Raw genomic sequence first — 21,886 nt, 5'->3', positions numbered from 1 at the left:
GGAGTGTGTAGATGGTTGCATTGTGTTTCATATTGGTGTTTAGAAAATGAGGTCTTGCTTCCAGTACGAGAGCAGACAGGATGAGACACAGACATTGTCTCTCTGAAGAAGGCCCGTGGCCAGGGGTTTGGAGTCAGAGAAAGTGAGGCTCCTCAACTCCTTGTGCTTACCGAGGCCCAAGGAGAGTTCAGGAGCTTTTGACGCTGGTGCCAGATCCTTCGTAACCTCATCTCTGATGAGCAGAGGATCTAGCAGACCAGAGTTCTCCACTAAACACAGCTTTACAAAGTAGGAATACATTTCTTCCTTGAGAGGGCAAAGTGCTGAGGTCTTGTGTTAATCTGCCGGCTGCCCGTGAAGTGGCCAAATTTTGTCAGCACTGGGCTCTCCTACCCCCAACAGTGAGCTGAGCCTTTGCTTGGCTCTGGTAGAGGGAGATTAGGCAAGGATAACTTTCAGTGAAAGAGTTGGCAGGTTGTTTCAAGATTCATGAATACATTCTGTAGTCTCCGTAGTTTGGAGAGCTAGTCATCAAGTATTTTGGAAAGATAGTCATCATGAGGAAAAACCTGGTCAAAGAGAATGATTTTTATGAGAGCTTGTTTTTGTCAGAAAGGGAGTACTGGTTGCTTTTGTGAATTGTTCTTGTGTTGCATTCCATATTCAGGCCCCTCTGCATTTTCTCAGGAGCACAGCTTGGTCCTCTGCACACGTAGAGGGGCCTCACTGAATGTATTCGGCTCTCCCCTTCTCCTCCTTGTCTTCTCCCTCCAGCCTGGCTTCCTTTATGGGTTCCTTCGCAGCAAAGATGTTGATGTTCCCAGGTAAATGGTAGATTCCTTTCTCCTCAGCTTAATGTGGGGCACCGACAGCCGTTGAGTTCATGTAAGACAGCTTGGCGATCTTGCTTCTGCTGCACTGCTAATGACATGGTCCTCCTGGTCTGAGAGTGTGTTATCACACCCGTAACCAGGCCTCCCCCAGCTCAGATCTGGTCTGATATTTCTGTTTATGGGATACTTTTGCCCTACCTGTCATTACTTAAAATCTCAGCTTTGTTTTCTCCTCAGGCTAGCTCCCTTTTCCAGGTACTCCATTTGGGGCCATGATTCCACCTTTCTTCCAGTGTCCCAGGCCTGAGAAGCATCTTTTGAGGCTAATTCACAGTTTTATTTGTCTTCTGAAAGATCTTCTAGATCCAGCCCCATCTCAGATTGCTCACTGCTGCTGCAGTGGCCTCCTGACTGAACACTAAGTTCCCTCTAAGTTCCCAGCCCCCACCTTCCCTTTTGTTATATTGCGTAAGTCTGCACTCTTTCTGAGGGACTGGTTTTATCAAGTCACATTTCTGATCAAGGAAGTTATCTCTTCAAACTTTTTTTTTTTTTTTGAGGCGGAGTCTCGCTCTGTCGCCCAGGCTGGAGATCTCCACTCACTGCAAGCTCTGCCTCCCTGGTTCTCACCATTCTCCTGCCTCAGCCTCCCGAGTAGCTGGGACTACAGGCGCCCGTCACCACGCCTGGCTAATTTTTTTGTATTTTTAGTAGAGACGGCGTTTCACCATGTTTGCAAGGATGATCTCGATCTCCTGACCTCGTGATCCGCCCGCATCAGCCTCCCAAAGTGCTGGGATTACAGGCGTGAGCCACCGCGCCCGGCCTCTTCAAACATTTTTGCCTAAGTCTTCAAGCACCTCCTTGATTTTTCCCTTGCTTTACATAAAGCAAACCAAAACAGAAGATAGGAAGCTCATTTTCTTCTGATTATGAATAGTTAGGTCTTCATTAAAAAAACATTAAAGGCCGGGTGTGGTAGTTCATGCCTGTAACCCAGCACTTTGGGAGGCCGAAGTGAGAGGATCACCTGAGCCCAGGAGTTTGAGACTAGCCTGGGCAACATGACAAAACCTTGTCTCTAAAAAAGAAAAACATGAAGAGAATCATATTCGCCGTAAAAGTCTATCAGGAGGACTGGATGCCAATATTTATGTAATTGATTCTTTCTCTTTTTAGAAATAGGGAAATGAAGAAGAATGTTTTTTTTTTTTTATTCCTGTACAATTTTGGTGACCAGTTTCATGCATAAGTCGTTGACTTTTTTTTTTAACTCCTGTGCAATTTTGGTAACCAGTTTCATTCATAAGTCATTGTCTTTTTTTTTTTCTCTTTTTTTTTTTGAGATGGAGTCTTGCTCTGTCTCTCAGGCTGGAGTGCAATGAATGGTGTGATCTCGGCTCACTGCAACCTCCGCCTCTCGGGTTCAAGCGATTCTCCTGCCTCAGGTTCCCAAGTAGCTGGGACTACAGGCATATGCCACCACGCCCGGCAGTTTTTTTGTATTTTTAATAGAGACGGGGTTTCACCATGTTGGTCAGGCTGGTCTCGATCTCCTGTGACCTCAGGTGATCTGCCTGCCTTGGCCTTCCAAAGTGTTGGGATTACAGGTGTGAGCCACCATGCTTGGGCAATTTTTTTTTTTTTAAGTTGTGTAAAATAGTACTGGGTAAAATACCACTGTGGATATAGTTGCTTAATAGATCGTCTTCTATTTGGGTTTTTAAAAAAAGTTGGTTTGGCCGGGTGTGATGGCTCACGCCTGTAATCCCAGCACTTTGGGAGGCCGAGGTACGTGGACCACCTGAGGCCGGAAGTTCGAGACCAGCTTGACCAACATGGAGAAGCGCCGTCTCTACTAAAAATACAAAATTGGCCAGGCAGGGTGGCGCATGCCTGTAATCCCAGCTACTTGGGAGGCTGAGGCAGGAGAATCGCTTGAACCTGGGAGGTGGAGGTTGCGGTGAACCAAGATCGTACCATTGCACTCCAGCCTGGGCAACAAGAGCGAAATTCCGTTTCAAAAAAAAAAAAAACAAAAGAATGCCCTCAGTGTACTTCTGTTGGATGAGTAAATAAATCAGTCACCTCAAAAATCAAGGCCTTAACCTTCTGAAGATCCTTTCTTAACTAAGAGTGTCACCCTGGTCACTGAAGTGCCTCTGCTCTCCTTTATGTTGACTTTCCAAAAATAACGGTAACTGAACATGCTGGAACCAGCAAAGAACTGGTTCGGCCTGACCTCAAGTAAGTTGAATATGCATTTTATGGCAGTCTTGAATTCTGCAGATTACTTATTATTTAACCACTGGTTTAGCTTCCCAAGCTTGTTCCTTTGGCAAATTAGCTCTGGAAGGGCAGTAAAGTACACGGTGAAGCCTGCTCTGAATTAGGAGAGTTCAGTTTGTAGGCATTAGAGAAATAATCTTCCTAGAAAGTTTAAGCACTAATAAAACACTTTGGAAAAAAAAATGGGCAAGTGGGGGAAGGAATGAAATGGGGTGAAATATTGCAATAATTTATTACAATAGTCTCTTTTTTTGTTTTTGAGGTGAGGTCTCTCTCTGTCCCCCAGGCTGGAGTGCAGTGATGTGATCATAGCTCATTGCAGTCTCGACCTCCTGGGCTCAAGTGATCCTCCTCCCTCAGCCTCCTGAGTAACTGGAACCACAAGGGCATGCCAACACGCCAAGCTAATTTTGGCATTTTTTGTAGAGACAGGGTTTCACCATGTTGCCTAGGCTGGTCTCGAACTGCTGGACTCAAGTGATCCACCTGCTTCACTAAGTGCTGAGATTACAGGCGTGAGCTGCTGTGCCTGGCCTTATCATAGTAGTCTTTATTTATTTATTTTTGAGCCAGAGTTTTGCTTTTTTTTTTTTTTTTTTTGAGACAGTGCAGTGGCCTGAGAGAATTGCTTGAACTTGGGAAGTAGAGGTTGCGGTGAGCCGAGATCGCGCCACTGCACTCCAGCTTGGTGACAGAGCGAGACTCTGTCTCAAAAAAATAAAAATATAAGTTAATGGAGGAACACAAAAATGTCTTCTATTCAACTTTGTTAATTAAATGACGGGTTGGCCGGGTGCTCTACAAAAAGAATAAAAAACTAGTTGGGCGTTGGTGGCACTTGCCTATAGTCCCGCTACTCCAGAGGCTGAGGTGGGAGGATCACTTGAGCCTGGGAGGCAGAAGTTGCAGTGAGCTGAGATTGTGCCACTGCACTCCAGCGTGGGCGACAGTGAGACCCTGTTTCAAAAAGAAAAGAAAAGAAATGATAGGTTAAATGTATTTAGAGATGTAAAAAGCCCAGGGAGACAGACATCTTAGGGAAAAAAATATTTTTTAATCTAGATCAAGGATGGATCTTGGAAATCCCCTCCTGAAGAGGAGGGTATATCTTTGTGAAAAATCAGAAAATGTCACTTCTGTTACTTTCTTTTCTGTGTTTTAGGCATTCATTTTTGTTTCTAGTGGTCATTTTATTGTCATGATGATTACCAATAAAGAACAGGAGTTTTAAAATTTTGTAGATACACTCCTTTTCTCCTTGTTATAGGCTTCTGGGTTGCAAGTGTGTTGTAGACTATATGGGGTGAAAACCACAGTCTTGTTACAGATTTTAGAAATTGACTTCACATGAAGTCAGTGAAGCTTTTGGTTTTTGTAGGTCTACTTCACAGTTTTTAAAATTGTATTTGGTTTAAGTGGGTCTGGGAAGAAGTTCGCGCTGCTTCTTTAATTGTATTTTTCTGTTGCTGTTGTTCATTCAGGGGCTGCCTATTGTCAGTTTATGGACATGCTGTTCCCTGGCTCCATTGCCTTGAAGAAAGTGAAATTCCAAGCTAAGCTAGAACACGAGTACATCCAGAACTTCAAAATACTACAAGCAGGTTTTAAGAGAATGGGTGTTGACAAAGTAAGTAAATGTTATCTTTTATTGTGGTTAATGTTCCTTAATTAATTAATCATCATTACTAAGGATATAGATGCTAGCTTATGACTTTGGACATTATCTTTTTTTTCTTAATTTATCTAGTTAACTTTTCTCAGTTAACACAGAATTTACTGGGAGCAGTTTCCCCCTACCTTCTTGCCCCTATTCCCCTTGCTTGTTTCTTTCTTCATCGTCTGTGAAGTTAGTAACTGTTTAGAGGAGTCAGCCTGTAAATTTGTACCGTGATTTTTATTTTTAAAAAATTCCTGTATAATCTCTAGTAGTCTGGAATCTAACACTCTTAATCTGGATTTACTTCTGTAAAAGCATACTGTGTGTAGAATAGTTCCAGTAGAGAAGATTCTAGGCCAGGCGTGGTGGCTCACACCCGTAATCCCAGCACTTTGGAGGCTGAGGTGGAGAAGATTCTAGAAATACTTGCTTTTTATAGAAGGATACAAGGAGGCTCCGTGGTGGGTGCTGGAAAACTCCTTTCTGCCCCCAAAGGTTTTTGAAGGTAACAGAAACATGGTCCACCAGGCATGGTTTAGCACAAACATTTAATGTTTAGCACAAACATTACCTCTGTTTTAGTAGATAATAGATTAAGTAGTTTATCCCTTCCCCCACCCTTGTGAAGGGTTTATGCTTTTAAGCCATTTTTGGGGGGATAACTTTTTTTATTTATGGCAAAGGTAGTAACACCCCCAGTTATCTTGCTGGTGTGTCTGTTTTTTATTTATTTTGAAATCAGGGTTTTTTTTTTAATTTTAGTTTTGTCTCTACAATATATAAAATAGGCATTTATAGTATAAGAATATCACTTACTTTCCAGGCATAGTTTAAATATAGTTCATATACAGTAATTTTGCATTCATTATTATGGAATTTTATTTTTTGAATGTGGAAAATGTCTAAAGTATATAAAAGTAATAATAGTGTATAAATAATAAATAGTAAATAGTGTAATGATCCCTCATGTAACTCAATGGTTAGCATGGCCAATTTTGTTTTATATCTAATTCTATCCTATCCTATGTATTCTGGGTTATTGAAGTGAGTACAGAGGTAATATTTGCGAATGTTTCAGTATAATGCAAAGTAATTTTTAAAAATTATATTTGTCAGAGGGGTGGATATATGATTGGATATATTCTTTTTGTAATACATTGCAACTGGAATCTTTGGAGATTAAAAGATAGTTAAAAGCCAGGCATGGTGGCTCATGCCTGTAGTCCTAGCTGCTCTGGAGGTTGAGGCAGGAGCATCACTTGAACTCAGGAGTTTGAGGCAGCAGTGAGCTGTGATTGCAGCGTGAGATCCCAGCCTGGGCAACAGAGCAAGACCCCATCTCTAAAAAAGATTAAAAAGTTAAGTTGTGGCCAGCACTTCAGTGATTTGAATACTTGAAAACACAGTATTCTTGTATAATAGAAATACTTACAGGGTCCTTATGTATATTTGTTATTTTTTGTGTGTGTGTTTTTATTGGTGTTTTTTTTTTTTGAGATGAGGTCTTGTTGTGTTGCCAGTGCTGGTCTAAATTCCTGGACTCAAGCAGTCCTCAAGATAGCTAGGATTGCAGGTGCATAGCCCTGCCCCCAGCAAGCGTGTTTTAATAGGATTTGGAATTACTTGGAAAACATGTATGTCATTTTGTAAAAATTTATCCTGAGACTGATTCTGCATCTTGATCTATTTTCAGGTTAGAATTATTCTCTTTTCTTTTTTCTTTTCTTTTCTTTTCTTTTTTTTTTTTTGAGACAGAGTCTCACTCTGTTGCCCAGGCTGGAGTGCAGTGGCGCAATCTCAGCTCACTGCAACGTCCACCTCCCAGGTTCAAGTGACTCTCGTGCCTCAGCCTCCTGAGTAGCTGGGATTACAGGCGCCCGCCACCCCACCCAGCTAATTTTTGTATCTTTAGTAGAGACAGGGTTTCACCATATTGGCCAGGCTGGTCTCGAACTCCTGACCTCAAGTGATCCACCCACCTTGACCTCCCAAAGTGTTGGGATTACAGATGTGAGCCACCATGCCTGGCCCAGAATTTTCTTGAACACAGTTCATTGTAGATGCCTTTGGTTGGTTTGTGCAATGAATTTTTCTTCCCTTTTTTTTAATGGGGTCTGTCTGTCACCCAGGCTGGAGTGCAGTGGCACAGTCTCAGCTCACTGCAACCTCTGTCTCCTGGGCTCAAGCAGTCGAATCTCAGTCTCCCAAGGAGCTGGGACCATAGGCTCATGCCACCACACCTGCCTCATTTTTTTGTATTTTTGGTAGAGCCTAGGTGCCACCATGTTTCCCAGGCTGGTCTCAAACTCCTGATCTCAAGCAGTCTGCCAGCTTTGGCCTCCCTAAGTGCTGGGATTACAGGCATGAGCCACCGTGCCTGGCCTGTGCAATGGATTTCATGCTTTGTGATAGGCACTGTGGCCATGCAAGTTATATGGCAGACCTACTCTTTATATCATAATGACACTTGTATCACGTCTTAGGATGTGCTTGGATGGATATGTGTATGTGACTTATATGGTACTTGTTCCTTTTTTGTTTCTGATTTCTTTTCGTACATTTGAGAGAGTTGGGAGGGGTTGGGAAGTGTAGGTACTCTTGAAGGCAAACTGCATGAAACTTGCTTTATAAATTTAGGGGCTTAGCCCTGAGGTCTCTAAAATATTTTTTTCTCCTTTTGGCAGAGCTTTATAATGAATTGATACATGGACTAGTTTGATGCTTGCCAAAAGCCTCTTTTTTTGGGCTAAACAGTTGTTTTTCTCTGCAGATAATTCCTGTGGACAAATTAGTAAAAGGAAAGTTTCAGGACAATTTTGAATTCGTTCAGTGGTTCAAGAAGTTTTTCGATGCAAACTATGATGGAAAAGACTATGACCCTGTGGCTGCCAGACAAGGTCAAGAAACTGCAGTGGCTCCTTCCCTTGTTGCTCCAGCTCTGAATAAACCGAAGAAACCTCTCAGTTCTAGCAGTGCAGGTAAAAAAAAAAAAAAACCCAAAACATTTCCAAAAAAATAGCGTTCCAGATATTCATTCAGCGTTCAACTAGAATTTTTTCAGTAGCCATAGGCTTAGGGATCTTAAGAAATATAATCCCAGGCATGTGGCCAGAGCATGGATTCTGGCATCAGGCAGATAACTGTGTTTGTCCCTAGGTATCTGTAGCCCTGTGTAAGCAACTTCAACTCTGCCCCACAGTTTCCTCCTCTATAAAATGGGAATTTTAATACTTGCCCCAGAGGGTTTTTGAAACTGAACAAGTTACTGTATGCAGTTTTGCCAAAGCTCTAGAAATCCATCAGGCTAGCTCATGTAAGAGTGCATTAGTTCGTTCCAAAACAAGGGCATTTTTACAGAGCCCTAGGATGGGAAGTTATACCAGAGCTGAACTCCTTGAAGGAGGTGTGTAGGTCTCTCAGGGACTGCTGTTGGCTGTCTGTGTTATTCTGTCTGTAGACCAGCTTCCTGCGTATACTCACGGCTTCCCTACCTGCCCTAGAACTTCAGCTGCTAGGTGACTTTGGCTTGCTATGGTGCTAGCAGAGTCGAGGGGGTAGGGGAGAGGCTGATTTTACATACCTTCTCAAAAGGGTATTGGCTTGATAGCTTTCCCAAGATGTGTTTACAGTAGTATAGAATGTGTATATTTTGGGGCAGGGTAGATATTCTAGAGATGCTAATTTCTCCTCTTTCAGAGGATGGCAAGAATATTAGTTAAGGTTTCATAATACCTAGAGAGAGGCTCGTTCATCTGATAGAGTAGGTTGAGTGCTTTCTAAGTAGCTTTATGGAGAGACAATTCGCATGCCATATAATTATATTTTTATATTTAAAGTATAAAGTTAAACGGTTTTTAATATGTCCGAAGAGTTGTGTAACTATCACCACAATCAATTTTAGAACATTTTTATCACTCCGAAAAGAAACCTTGTGCTGGGCGCAGTGACTCATGCCTGTAATCCCAGCGCTTTGGGAGGCTGAGGCAGGCAGATCACTTGAGGTCAGGAGTTTGAGGCCAGTCTGGCCAACATGGTGAAAACCCATCTCTACTAAAATACAAAAATTAGCTGGGCATTGTGGCGCATGCTTGTAATCCCAGCTACTCAGGAGGCTGAGGCAGGAGAATCGCTTGAACCCAGGAGGTGGAGGTTGCAGTGAGCCAAGATTGCACCACTACACTGCAGCCTGGGCGAGAGAGACAGACTCTGTCTCAAGAAAAAAAAAAGGAAAGAAAGAAACCTTGTGCATAGTTAATAGTTGTCACTTCCCACTTTCCCCAGCTTTCCCCCCTCCCTCCAGCCCTAAGCAAGCACTTACCTGCTTTCTGTCTCTGGATTTGCCAGTTCTGAACTTTTCCTATACATGGAGTCATAGAATATGTGGTCTTTTGTGTCTGGCTTCTTTTGCTCAGCCTACTGTTTTCAAGATTCATCCATGCCCTAGCATGTATCAGTCCTTCATTCTTTTTTATTGTGGAATAATATTCCATTGCATGTCTATGTCTCATTCAGCAGTTTATGGTCATTTGCGTTGTTTCCCACTATGGCAGATAGGAATAATGCTGCTGTGAACATTCATATACAGCTTCTGTGTGGACATACAAGTTTTGATTTCTCTCAGTTACAGACCCAAGAGTATATACTCTGGGAGCAGAATTGCTAATTGCTGTGCCATGTGTTAACTCTGTAATTAACCTTTTGCAGAACTACCTGTTTTCCAAAGTGCCTGAGCTCTTTACATTCCCATCAGCAGTATATGAGGGTCCCCGTTTCTCTAGATATTGCGTACTTTTTATTCTTTACCTGTTTAGAATGAGAAACTGCATAGATAACCCTGTGCATTTCATATTTCAGATGCTGCTACCAGTTGAGTGGAGACGTGCATTAAGCATTTAGTCTTTGGGATAAACGTGCTAGAGAGAGTCATCCAGAGGAAATGCCTATTACTGTGGGTGAAAGGCCTTGTGATTATAGTTTGGGGTGTTAGGAAGATGAGATATTTCCAAACCTGGCATGTAATGTGCAAACTTTACAAAATAATTGCTAAGTAAGTGAATCATCAATGATATATATACCTTGAGGTTTAGCCCATTCTTGATTATTTTTACTTGTAGATAGGTTGGCTCCTTTACTCCTTTTTTCTTGTCTGTCTGTTTTTGGCCGTAAATACTGAGAGACGTCTATAAATACTAGTCAGTGTGATGCTTTTCTCTCCTCGCTCTTCTAAACTCCTTCTAAAAGGTAAACAGATAAAGATTTTAAAGCAATTCATGGGAAGAGCAGGCTCTCCTGCTCTTATGGATTCCCTCCCTCTTCCAGTCCAAGGAGTCTGAGGTGAGGAGTTAGGAGGGACCTAACTTTCTAGATGGGGAGCAGTGGGCACCTGGCAGCAGCCAGGACTGTGTGCTCATGCCTATTGTGAAGTTTGCCTTTGCCCTACGAAGCTGGATTTGGTTTGTAGATATGTTAACTAAATCTTAGCTGTTGTAACCAACATGAAACAACCTGTTAGTGGATTTGGTCAGAGCTGGGTTAAGGTGGATCATCTCTGCACCAGAATGACTGTACCCCTTTCAGATGATAGTCCTGTTCACCACAGTGGAGAAAAGACCTCACTGAAGGACTTATTCCCAACATGAAACATCATGACAGAAATTGGTACTTAACTCTGCTGCCAGGATAGAAACCACTGAGTAGGCAAATGTGGGAGTGTTGTCTTGCATGCGGGGGCTCTCTAGCATTGGTTCCCTTCACTGAACACCTGTGGGAGGCAGTTGGTCACAGCTTCTTCATGTTGTCTTGTGGATTTTTTGTTTGTTTGGGCTGGAATTACTCCTTTTCAAAAACCTGTGCGCTCTTTTTCAGCTCCCCAGAGGCCCATCTCAACACAGAGAACTGCTGCGGCTCCTAAGGCTGGCCCTGGTGTGGTGCGAAAGAACCCTGGTGTGGGCAACGGAGACGACGAGGCAGCTGAGTTGATGCAGCAGGTGGGCACCCCTGTGTTTAGCACGTGAGTCACCTCGGGGGATAGGATCCTTGCAGTGGTCGGGGTGCCTTATCCGTGTTCTTAGATGAACACCTGCCTTGTTTGCTTGCCAGAGCATGTGACATGTTTGAGCCTCAGGTGCTGTGCGGGGAGCATGAATGTGGAGATGTAAGGGAGGGATCAGGTGTGCCTGGGCTCGCTTAGTGTGGCAGAAGCCTGTGCTCAGAAGCCAGTGCTTAGACTAGAATCCTGTTGAATGTTTCTGGAATGCTGCCAGGGACCTGGGATTTGGAGAATGAAAGATAAAGGAGGTCTCCTTTTTGAATAATTTAATAAAAAGGATTCCGCAGTCTCTCTGCTGAGTCCTAGACTGGGGTCACTGGAGATTGGAATTCAGAGTGGAGCCGGTATGAAAAGCCTGTGGCTCTTCTGGTTCTGTTCTTAGTAACTGGGTGATTCGAAATGTCTTCTTCAGGAGTAAATGTCCTTAAGGCACCTGTCAGAGGTCTCTGTGGATCAAAACAAGCTTTAGACTTTTAGACATTTTCCCACTAATCCTTGTAGTTGGTTGGTTTGCTTGCTTTCAGGTGATTCTTTTTGCTAATTCTATTTTTAAAATTTTGTTTTATTAAAAAAGTTTTTTTAATAAAATAGAGATAGGGTCTCACTATGTTGCCAAGGCTGGTCTCTAACTCCTGAGCTCAAGTGATCCCCCTGCCTCAGCCTCCCAAAGTGCTGGAGTTACAGGTGTGATGCCTGGCTCCATTGAAAAAATCTGGGATGCTATGTGATTCCAGTGAGTTTGGGATTGCATCCTTTTACTTTTCTAAAAGCCAAGTCCTGAAACTTGAGGGAATTGATCTCTAATGCAGAACCTCTCATGACCCACACTCAAACTCCTAAGAGATCAGGACAGTGAGAACCTGCCCAAAGATCACATGTCACTTTTTTCTTTTCTTTTTTTTTGAGATGGAGTCTTGCTGTGTTGCCCAGGCTGGAGTGCAGTGGCGCGATCTCAGCTCACTGCAACCTCTGCCTCCCAGGTTCAAGGGGTTCTTCTGCCTCAGCCTCCCGAGTAGCTGGGACTACAGGCGTGCGCCACCACGCCTGGCTGATTTTTGTATTTTTAGTAGAGACAGGGTTTCACCATATTGGCCAGGCTGGTCTCCAACTCTTGACCTCAGATGATCCACCGGCCTTGGCCTCCCAGTGCTGGGATTACAGGCATGAGCCACTGCGCCTGGCCCACGTTTCACTTTTTCATTCCTTCATTTGTGTGTGCCCCGTGGTCTTAGGTGCCTTGGGAGTGTCCAGGTGACTGGGTCACCATCCTCATCCTTGGAGTGGGTGTGGCTGACTTAAGCACCTGCTGGGGCTGTTACTTTGAAGTACAGAAGCCTCGGAGAACAAGGAGAGACTTCCTGTAACTATTTCAAGACATGGATTTCAAACACAGGAAGCAGTTTCAGAAAGAAATACGAGAGAGGAAAGAGTGGTTAATGTTGAGGCTGGGTAGCAGTGACTTGATCTGTGCTCTCCAAGAGAGAGCATGCCAGGTTCTGCGGTGTGGCTGCTCTCCGCTCAGCTCTTATCCTGGGTGATGGAGCCCAGGCTTCGGGTTCCATAGACTGGGGGAGAAGTAGGAGTGGCTCTGTCAGTTAACTTCTACCTGGACAAGTCAGTTAGCCTCTCTGAACTTCACTGCCTCATGTGTGAAGTGGGGCTGATACTTGCTCACAGCAGTTGAGCAGATTATATGAGCTGAATGTTTAGTGCCTGGAATGGTGTTTGTTGCCAATACCAGTGGGATAAATGTCAGTGGATAAAAGACTGTGATGATTATGGTTCTTGTTCATGGTCTTGATAGAGTAGAATAATGTTCTTTAAAAGTTCACAGGAACCAGTTTTTTTTTTTTTTTTTTTGGCTGGTGTGAAATAATATGCATGAATGGTCATAATAAAAGTAGCTAACATTTTATTTATTTATTTATTTACTTTTATTTTTATTTTTTTGACACGAAGTCTCGCTCTGTCACCCAGGCTGGAGTGCAGTGGCGCGATCTCGGCTCACTGCAAGCTCCGCCTCCTGGGTTCACGCCATTCTCCTGCCTCAGCCTCCCCAGTAGCTGGGACTCCAGGCACCCGCCACCAAGCCTGGCTAAGTTTTTGTATTTTTAGTAGAGACGGGGGTTTCACCGTGTTAGCTGGGATGGTCTCGATCTCCTGGCCTTGTGATCCGCCTGCCTCGGGTTCCCAAAGTGCTAGGATTACAGGCGTGAGCCACAGTGCCCGGCCGTAGCTAACTTTTTAAAAGTACTTATGTCACGCACAGTGTAAGCACTGAATTTCACTTTCGCAGCAACCCTGTGAGGTTTTACACATAAGGATAGTGAGGCTTGGAGAGGTTAAATAACTTGAGCTAGGGTTTGAACCCAGGTGTACCTGTCTCCAGAACCTAGATCAGTCAGTCCCTGCTGAATGGGGAATTGAGGAAGAGGTTATTTGATTTATCTAAGGTATACAGATGTTTCTCTTCCTTGCACCCACCTTTGGGAACTGTAAGTACTCACCAGATAATTACTCTGGGCAAATTGCTGCTAAGCGTTGATGAGAATACCAAGGCATGGGAGATCTGACCTAGACCTAGACAGGTTTGATACAGTTGGAGAAGATGGACTTAGTGCCTGCCTGTGATCAAGTCCCAGATGAGGGTTACGGAAGGCAAGAACCACAACTCTTATGGGGGAGAGTGTGATTGGGATCTAAGGAGGCTTCCATCCCTGAGAGAGTGACCAGAATTAGCTGCTTTGGACAGTTGGTGTTGTAGAACTTCAACAGTCGAGGTTGAGAGGGGTTATGGTCTTGAAGAGGCTTGTAACTCTGTTGTATGTCCATCGCTGCTGGGGAACATTGAGAGGCTAAGGTGGCAGAGGCTGAAGGTCACTAACCAGGTGCTTTGTTGATCCTGGAAGGCTGGGATCAAATGCTCATACCCAGCTGGTTCAACCCTGACGTAGAAGTACTGTGTTTGGCCTGCACAGAGTTTTATTTATTTATTTATTAAATATAAAGGATTTGTCTCCAGGTTGTCAAAGTCCTTCCCATACCTGTTACCACTTCTCTTGGCTCATTTATATTATCTGGCCCCTCCTGAAAGTGTTTGCATTTGCAGCCGTTTGTAAATATGGAAAATGGAGCCATGTGGGCTTGTCAGGCTATGGGAAGAACAGTGTATCTGCACACACTACCTTGTGGTATTCGTATCCTGGGGAGATCTGCAAAGATTCTACATTCTTAAGTTGTCCTGGAGAAATTTACTTTTAGTTGATTTTAGTCCAAAGCAGTGCTGTCCAATGAAAGTAGAAGGTGAGTCAGAAGTGTGACCTACCTGATTTACATGGTCTAGTAGCTATATTAAAAAGAATAAAAAGAAACAGGTAAAACTAATTTTAGCAACACATCATCTAATATGTAAAAAATAATACTCCAGCATATAATCAAATATAAATAATTATGAATGACCTGTTTTACATTTGAAGACTCTGCTAGGTCTTCGAAATCAGGTGTGTATGTGATACTTGCAGCTCATCTCAGTGGCACTGGCCATGTTTAAGTGTTTATATAGACACATGTGGTTGATGGCTACTGTGGCCAGTGCAGGCCTGAAACACTGACTTGGGGCTTCTTAGGTTATAACTGCTGCTTTACCTCAAGATAAGGTTCTAAGAGTGACCTTAATTACTAGCTATAGGTTTTTTTTTTTTTTTTCCTTTGGAGATGGAGTCTTGCTCTGTCACACAGGCTGGAGTGCAATGGCACGAGCTCGGCTCACTGCAACCTCTGTCTCTCGGGTTCAAACGATACTCCTGCCCCAGCCTCCCAAGCAGCTAGGATTACAGGTGCCTGCCTCCACGCCCAGCAAATTTTTGTATTTTTAGTAGAGACAGGGTTTTACCATGTTGGCCAGGCCAGTGTCGAACTCCTGACCTCAGGTGATCTGCCTGTCTTGGCCTACCAAGGTGCTGGGATTACAGATGTGAGCCACTGCTCCTGGCCAAGCCACAGATTTTTAATAACCTCATGAATACAGACTTAAAAGGAGTGCCACGTGAAAGCCAGTGTCTTAGTATATATATTTTTTTAGTGATTTAGTGTTTGTTATGTGTGTATAGTTATGAGCAATATCATGGACAAATGCTACTTTGGCCTTTATAGGTGGGACCCAGAAGGCTGAGTATCTAGTTTGGCCTTGATAATTTGTTGGACAGAGAAGGTTTTAAAGGGTTTGAGAGGGTAGCATTAGTGAAACTAGTGAAACTAGGTGGATACCAAGCTAGCATTCTTTTTTTTTTTTTTTTTTTTTTGTGGCGTGATCTCAGCTCACTGCAACCTCTGCCTTCCTGGTTCAAGTGATTCCCCCGCCTCAACCTCCTGAGTAGCTGGGACTGCAGGTGCGCACCACCATGACCAGCTAATTTTGATATTTTTATAGAGACGGGGATTCACCATGTTGGCCAGGATGGTCTTGATCTCTTGACCTCGTGATCCGCTTGCCTTGGCTTCCCAAAGTGCTGGGATTACAGGTGTGAGCCACTGCACCTGGCCAACATTCCTTTTCATAAGCTCTTTCGACTTCCTTTCCTCCATGGTCATTAATGCCACCAGGCATATGATTAGAAGGCCCCTTCCCTGCCTTTTGGATTGTGGAGCTGTAGCTCTGAGTCTGCTTCCTGCTGGGGCTGGTCAGCTCTTGGCTTGTGTATCCCCCGCTTTTTGGGGCTGTTGGTTTCAGGAAAGGCAGCAAACTGCAGCAAAAGCAGAGGTGGAGACAATGAGGGAAAATGGATGATTTAGCTTTGCCGGCCACCAGGCAGTAGCTGTACTTTATGTATGTATGTATGTATGTATGTATGTATGTATGAATGTATGAATGAGTGAATGATTGAATGAGACAGGGTCTTGTTGTGTCTCCCAGACTAGAGTGTGATGGTCCATTTATAGCTCACTGCAGCCTTGAACTCCTGGGCTCAGACGATTTTCCTGCCTCAGCCTCTTAAGTAGCTGGTACTATAGGCATACACCACCCTACCTGGCTAATTTTTAGATTTTTTGTAGAGACAGGTTTTGCCATGTTGCCCAGGCTGGTCTCGAGTTCTGGCCTCAAGCGATCCTCTCACCTTGACCTCCCAAAGCTTTGGGATTACAGATGTGAGCCACCGCACCTGGCCCCTCCAGTACTTTATTGAAACTTTCGATTATTTTTTATTTCTGTGGCTGGTAAAGGAATAGTGAAAGGCTGTCTAGAACTGTGATTCTGGTTTGGTCTGATAAGACTTTGATGATGAACTTTGAAGTTCGTTTTGATAAAATTGTCCTGGTGGTGTCACCTGCTCCTCATCTCTGGCTGCTTTTTGACTGCAGGTTATAAAGAGGGTCCTTTCTTCCTGGGATGAGACTTGATCTCCTCTGTTGTGTTTGGTGTCTTCATCAGGCTGTGGGGAAGCTAGATAAGCTGTTTATTTCTGTTTTTAAATTTTTATTATTTATTTTTTAAAAAGATGGAGTCTTGCTATGTTGTCACAACTGGCTTTTAACTCTTGGGCTCAAGCAGTTCTCCCGACTCAGCCTCCAGAGTAGCTGAGACGTGTGCACCACTGCACCTGACATGCTTCTGTTTTTGTGGCTGTGAGTTCAGAAGGCTGGACTAGATGACTTCTCTGGTCCCTTCTGGCTTGTAGAATTCCCTTCTGCCAAGGTTGTTCTCAGTGGCTTTACCTTTGATTTTGTTGCTTTACTTTCCATGCTGCTCTGTGGCCCTGGCCTGTAAATACAGGTTTTTATGAGGGTTTTATGCTGCAGGATATGCCAAGCAACTTGAATTCATTGAGAGTTAAATGGAATTCAGTTGTTGTAGATGTGAATACAGTACACTGGAATGAAGATGCCCCATGGTTAAAGTACACTCAGGACTATGAGTGTTATAACTTTTATTGGTCTTGGCTAGATAGAGTCCTGGCCTAAGGACTGAGACTGATTTCTTCATAGCCTCTTAATGGGAATCAGAGACCCTCAGTGGGGCTCATGGAGGGTCACAGCACTTTCCACTGGGCTTCCAAAGAGTTCCATTGAGCCCTTTCCAGGGTCCCTTCTATTGACCCCCTCATGCAATCAGACCTGGACTTGATTGTCCAGTCCCTTGGTGAGGACTCAGTTTATGATTGTCAGCTACCTTGCCAGGCTGTAATTGTCTCAGGCTTCCCTAGTTTTTTCTCCTTAATCTTTTTTCAGTCCCTGAGAAGCTTCTGCATGTTTCAAGGTGTAGTCTGCTCTTTCTGGGAGCTGTTACCATCAAGGTTGCTATAAACAAATCCATGTTGTTTATCTGAGGCTGAAGAAAATTGACATTAAACTGATATGGTTTTTGTCTGTGTTGGGGTTTGATCAAAGACCACATCTCCTTTTGGGTTAGAAGTCTGCCTGATATTTTATTGCCATACTAATGTCAAGCATCTCACCCTTTTTAATGTCTTGTGCAGGTCAACGTATTGAAACTTACTGTTGAAGACTTGGAGAAAGAGAGGGATTTCTACTTCGGAAAGCTACGGAACATTGAATTGATTTGCCAGGAGAACGAGGGGGAAAACGACCCTGTATTGCAGAGGATTGTAGACATTCTGTATGCCACAGATGTATGTGTTGACATGAGGACATTTTCTTTCCATTTTACATAGTCGGGTTGGTGAACTCTGTGCTGATGCTTCTTGTATTCCAGTGTTGCATTCATCAAAAGCCTTCAGCTTTGACCCCTCAAAGTCAGCCAGAGGGCACCTCTGCCCAGCTTTAGCTTCTGCCTGAGGTCTGTGAGCTTCTGAAGAAGGAATAGGACAAGGAGGTGGCTGGCTTGCCCAGCATCTGTAGTATGTGGCCACTGATAGGTGATGAGTGCCACAAACTGCTCTTAGCTAGAAGCAACCCATGTCCTCACCCCACCCCACCTCCTATTGCTTGGATCCCTCAGCTTCAGGTGCTGCCTCCATTTTATCAGGGCCCGGGGCATGCCTGGAGAAGCAGGCACGTGCTCCCTTTTCCACAACGCGCCCACATATCATGTCATGTCTGGGCATGCCTTTCTCCTCCCTCCTAGGAATTTGCCTGGTTCTCATTCCCTCAAAGTACTCTATGATCAAGTTTCTTTGGATTCATGTTTATTGCACAGTCAAATCTGTTGATATTAATCACGACATGTTAGTTGATCAGGGAAGACTCATTTTTTTCTAGATTTAGGATTTGTTATCTGGCTGTGTCCACTGTTTAATGGTGATGTTTGTAATTCTGTGTGCCCAGCAAGGTCTGTAGGATCAAACTACAAACTACTGGTAGTATGTGTAGCACTATGCAAATACAAGGTAGTAATAATGCTGTTACTATCACTGTGCTTGAGACATATCTTGTGAATTTCAGGGGATTAAGACAGATGACTGAAAAGTTGATAATCTGTTGAACAAATCTTTAATTTAGAGCTTGCTCTGTGCTATGTAGTGAAAAAAAGACAACGAAGGTATAGGGGTCCTTGGTTTAGTCTGAGTATTATTTTAGTGGAGCCACATCTTAAGTAAGTTCAGCTATAGAGATTTAGTTAATAGAAATAAGATGGTGGTTGAAAGAGAAGCCTGATTTTACAGCAGAATAGTATAGTAATTTCCTGCTCTGAGTCCATGCCAGAATGCCCTGGAGTGAGAATGAGGTGGGTGGGAGTCGTGAATCTGCTCTTTCCTTATGCACTCAATTTTTCTGCCACTGATGTTGAGTCAGTCTTGCTGTTGTGAATATTTTGGGTAAAGCATGGCTCCTAAGTATAACAAAGGGAAGGCATAAAAGGAAAGCTGGCTGTATAGACAGTTTATTGAGAGAAGATGTTAGAGTACTGAACTTTACAGGGGACTTCAAGAATTTTTGAGGGTAATTTTTTTTTTTTTTAGTGACGGGGATCTCAATTTATTGCCCAGGCTGGAGTGGTGTGCGATCATGGCTCACTGCAGCTTTGACTTCCTGGGTCAAGCAGTCCTGCCTTGGCCCCCGTGGGGAGTAGCTGGGACTACAGGCATGTCCCACCAGGCCTGGCTAGTTGTTTTTTTTTGTTTGTTTGTTTTTTTGGAGGGGGGGCAGACATTGTCTCACTGTGTTACTCAGGCTGGTCTTGAACTGGGCTCAAGCCTTGGCCTTCCAAAGTGCTGGGATTACAGGCATGAGCCATCACACCTGGCCTTCTTTCTTTTTTATAAAACAGTTTTATTGAAGTACAACTGACATAATAAACTGCACATATTTACAATGTACCTTTGATGACATGGGTGAAGTTACCACCATAATGAAGACAATGTAAGTATGCATCACTTTCAAAAGTTTGAGGGTAAGTTTGTGCTCAGTTTTTGTCTTTGGTGAGATGCAATTCTACTACCCAAGAAATAGCAGTCACCTGGCCTGTGTAGAGCCAGGAAGAACCATTGTCTTTGAGAGGCTTTAAGTGTGAGGAAAGTGAACTCACAGTAGAAATGGATCTTTCAGTGGCTTTCCCCTCTCATTTTCCTATTTCAGGAAGGCTTTGTGATACCTGATGAAGGGGGCCCACAGGAGGAGCAAGAAGAGTATTAACAGCCTGGACCAGCAGAGCAACATCGGAATTCTTCACTCCAAATCATGTGCTTAACTGTAAAATACTCCCTTTTGTTATCCTTAGAGGACTCACTGGTTTCTTTTCATAAGCAAAAAGTACCTCTTCTTAAAGTGCACTTTGCAGACGTTTCACTCCTTTTCCAATAAGTTTGAGTTAGGAGCTTTTACCTTGTAGCAGAGCAGTATTAACATCTAGTTGGTTCACCTGGGAAACAGAGAGGCTGACTGTGGGGCTCACCATGTGGATGCGGGTCACACTGAATGCTGGAGAGGTGTTATGTAATATGCTGAGGTAGTGACCTCAATGGAGAAATGTAAAGACTGAATTGAATTTTAAGCTAATGTGAAATCAGAGAATGTTGTAATAAATAAATGCCTTAAGAGTATTTAAAATATGCCTCCACATTTCAAAATATAAAATGTAACATGATGAGATTTTGCGTTTGACATTGTGTCTGGGAAGGAAGGGCCAGACCTTGGAACCTTTGGAACCTGCTGTCACAGGTCTTACAGGGCTGCTTGAACCCTCACAGGCCTAGGCTTTGGTCTAAAACGAACATTTAAAAAGTTGCCCTGTAAAGTTACTTGGTGTCATTGACCAATTGCATCCCTGTTAAAAAGCAAGAGGCATCGTTGCCTGGATAATAGAGGATGTGTTTCAGCCCTGAGATGTTCGAGTTGAAGAGCTCGGTTTTCATTGAGCATTTCTCTTATTTTTCCAGTTATCCCCCAAATTTCTATGTATTATATTTTTTGGGGAAGTGAGGTGTGCCCAGTTTTTTAATCTAACAGCTACTTTTGGGGACTTTCCCACATCTCTGGGATTTGAATGGGGGTTGTATCCCATTTTACTGTCTTTTAGGTTTACATTTACCACGTTTCTCTTCTCTGCTCCCCTTGCCCGCTGGGGACTCCTCTTTGGCTCCTTGAAGTTTGCTGCTTAGAGTTGGAAGTGCAGCAGGCAGGTGATCATGCTGCAAGTTCTTTCTGGACCTCTGGCAAAGGGAGTGGTCAGTGAAGGCCATCGTTACCTTGGGATCTGCCAGGCTGGGGTGTTTTCGGTATCTGCTGTTCACAGCTCTCCACTGTAATCCGAATACTTTGCCAGTGCACTAATCTCTTTGGAGATAAAATTCATTAGTGTGTTACTAAATGTTAATTTTCTTTTGCAGAAAATACAGTACCGTGTCTGAATTAATTATTAATATTTAAAATATTTCATTCCTTAACTCTCCCTCATTTGCTTTGCCCACAGCCTATTCAGTTCCTTTGTTTGGCAGGATTCTGCAAAATGTGTCTCACCCACTACTGAGATTGTTCAGCCCCTGATGTATTTGTATTGATTTGTTTCTGGTGGTAGCTTGTCCTGAAATGTGTGTAGAAAGCAAGTATTTTATGATAAAAATGTTGTGTAGTGCATGCTTTGTGTGGAATTCAGAGGAAAACCCAGATTCAGTGATTAACAATGCCAAAAAATGCAAGTAACTAGCCATTGTTCAAATGACAGTGGTGCTATTTCTCTTTTGTGGCCTTTTAGACTTTTGTTGCCCTAAAATTCCATTTTATTGGGAACCCATTTTCCACCTGGTCTTTCTTGACAGGGTTTTTTTCTACTTTAAACAGTTTCTAAATAAAATTCTGTATTTCAAGAGTATCATGTCTTCTGAAATTTGTCTTGCCCTGGGTATATGCTGTTAGGTTCAAGTGATGAGAAACCAGTGCTTCTTTCTTCAGTGAGGACTGATCTTTTCACATCCTTTACTGATTTTTCAGATGTGCTTATTTCTTCTTCTTCTTCTTTTTTTTTTTTTTTTTTTTGAGATGGAGTCTCACTCTGTCGCCCAGGCTGGAGTGCAGTGGCATAATCTCGGCTCGCTGCAACCTCCGCCTCCCGGGTTCAAACAATTCTCTGCCTCAGCCTCCCAAGTAGCTGGGATTATAGGCACCTGCCACCACCCCTGGCTAATTTTTGTGTATTTTTAGTAGAGATGGGGTTTCACCATCTTCGTCAGGCTGGTCTTGAACTCCTGACCTCGTGATCCACCCACCTCAGCCTCTCAAAGTGCTGGGATTACAGGCGTAAGCCACTGTGCTTGGCCAGATGTGCTTATTTCTAAGCTGACTTCTTTTCTCTTCATTCACATTATATTACACAGCCTCCTGCTTTTTAAAATTCTCATTGCTGTGAGAGGTTTTTCCTCTTGGAAGTCCAAGGCCTGGCCTATCTGCTGTGAAGCCTTTTCAGGGCATTTCCTCCTGAGAAATATAGGAGGACAGTGCTTGGCAGATGACTGTGGGGAGATTTTGTTTGTTTTTTTTTTTCTGAAGGTGTGTGATTCTTTCTTCCTTTCTTTTTTGAGACAGGGTCTCCCTCTGTTTCCCAGTCTGGAGTGCAGTGGTATGATCTTGGCTCACTGCAGCCTTGCCCTCTTGGGTTCAAGCAATCCT

The 21,886-nt window shown here is 43.5% G+C and overlaps 1 protein-coding gene across 2 annotated transcripts in view; it reads left to right on the top strand.

The window, feature by feature from the left end:
• The window catches only part of MAPRE1 (microtubule associated protein RP/EB family member 1), a 31,502-nt gene extending 10,410 nt beyond the window's left edge, over positions 1-21,092 (top strand). For both annotated transcript variants that reach the window (XM_003273519.4, XM_030825423.1), the window contains exons 3-7: positions 4,604-4,749; positions 7,550-7,757; positions 10,645-10,766; positions 17,302-17,454; positions 19,361-21,092. In XM_003273519.4, the coding sequence (XP_003273567.1) occupies positions 4,604-4,749; positions 7,550-7,757; positions 10,645-10,766; positions 17,302-17,454; positions 19,361-19,417 (686 nt within the window). In that variant the 3' untranslated portion in view covers positions 19,418-21,092. The remainder of the gene's footprint in view (positions 1-4,603; positions 4,750-7,549; positions 7,758-10,644; positions 10,767-17,301; positions 17,455-19,360) is intronic.
• Positions 21,093-21,886: the final 794 nt, after the last annotated feature.

Source organism: Nomascus leucogenys, chromosome 13, assembly GCF_006542625.1.
Source record: "Nomascus leucogenys isolate Asia chromosome 13, Asia_NLE_v1, whole genome shotgun sequence".
NCBI lineage: Eukaryota > Metazoa > Chordata > Mammalia > Primates > Hylobatidae > Nomascus > Nomascus leucogenys.
Note: the sequence above shows the minus strand (reverse complement) of the source record. Positions and strands in the feature narration are given on the sequence as shown.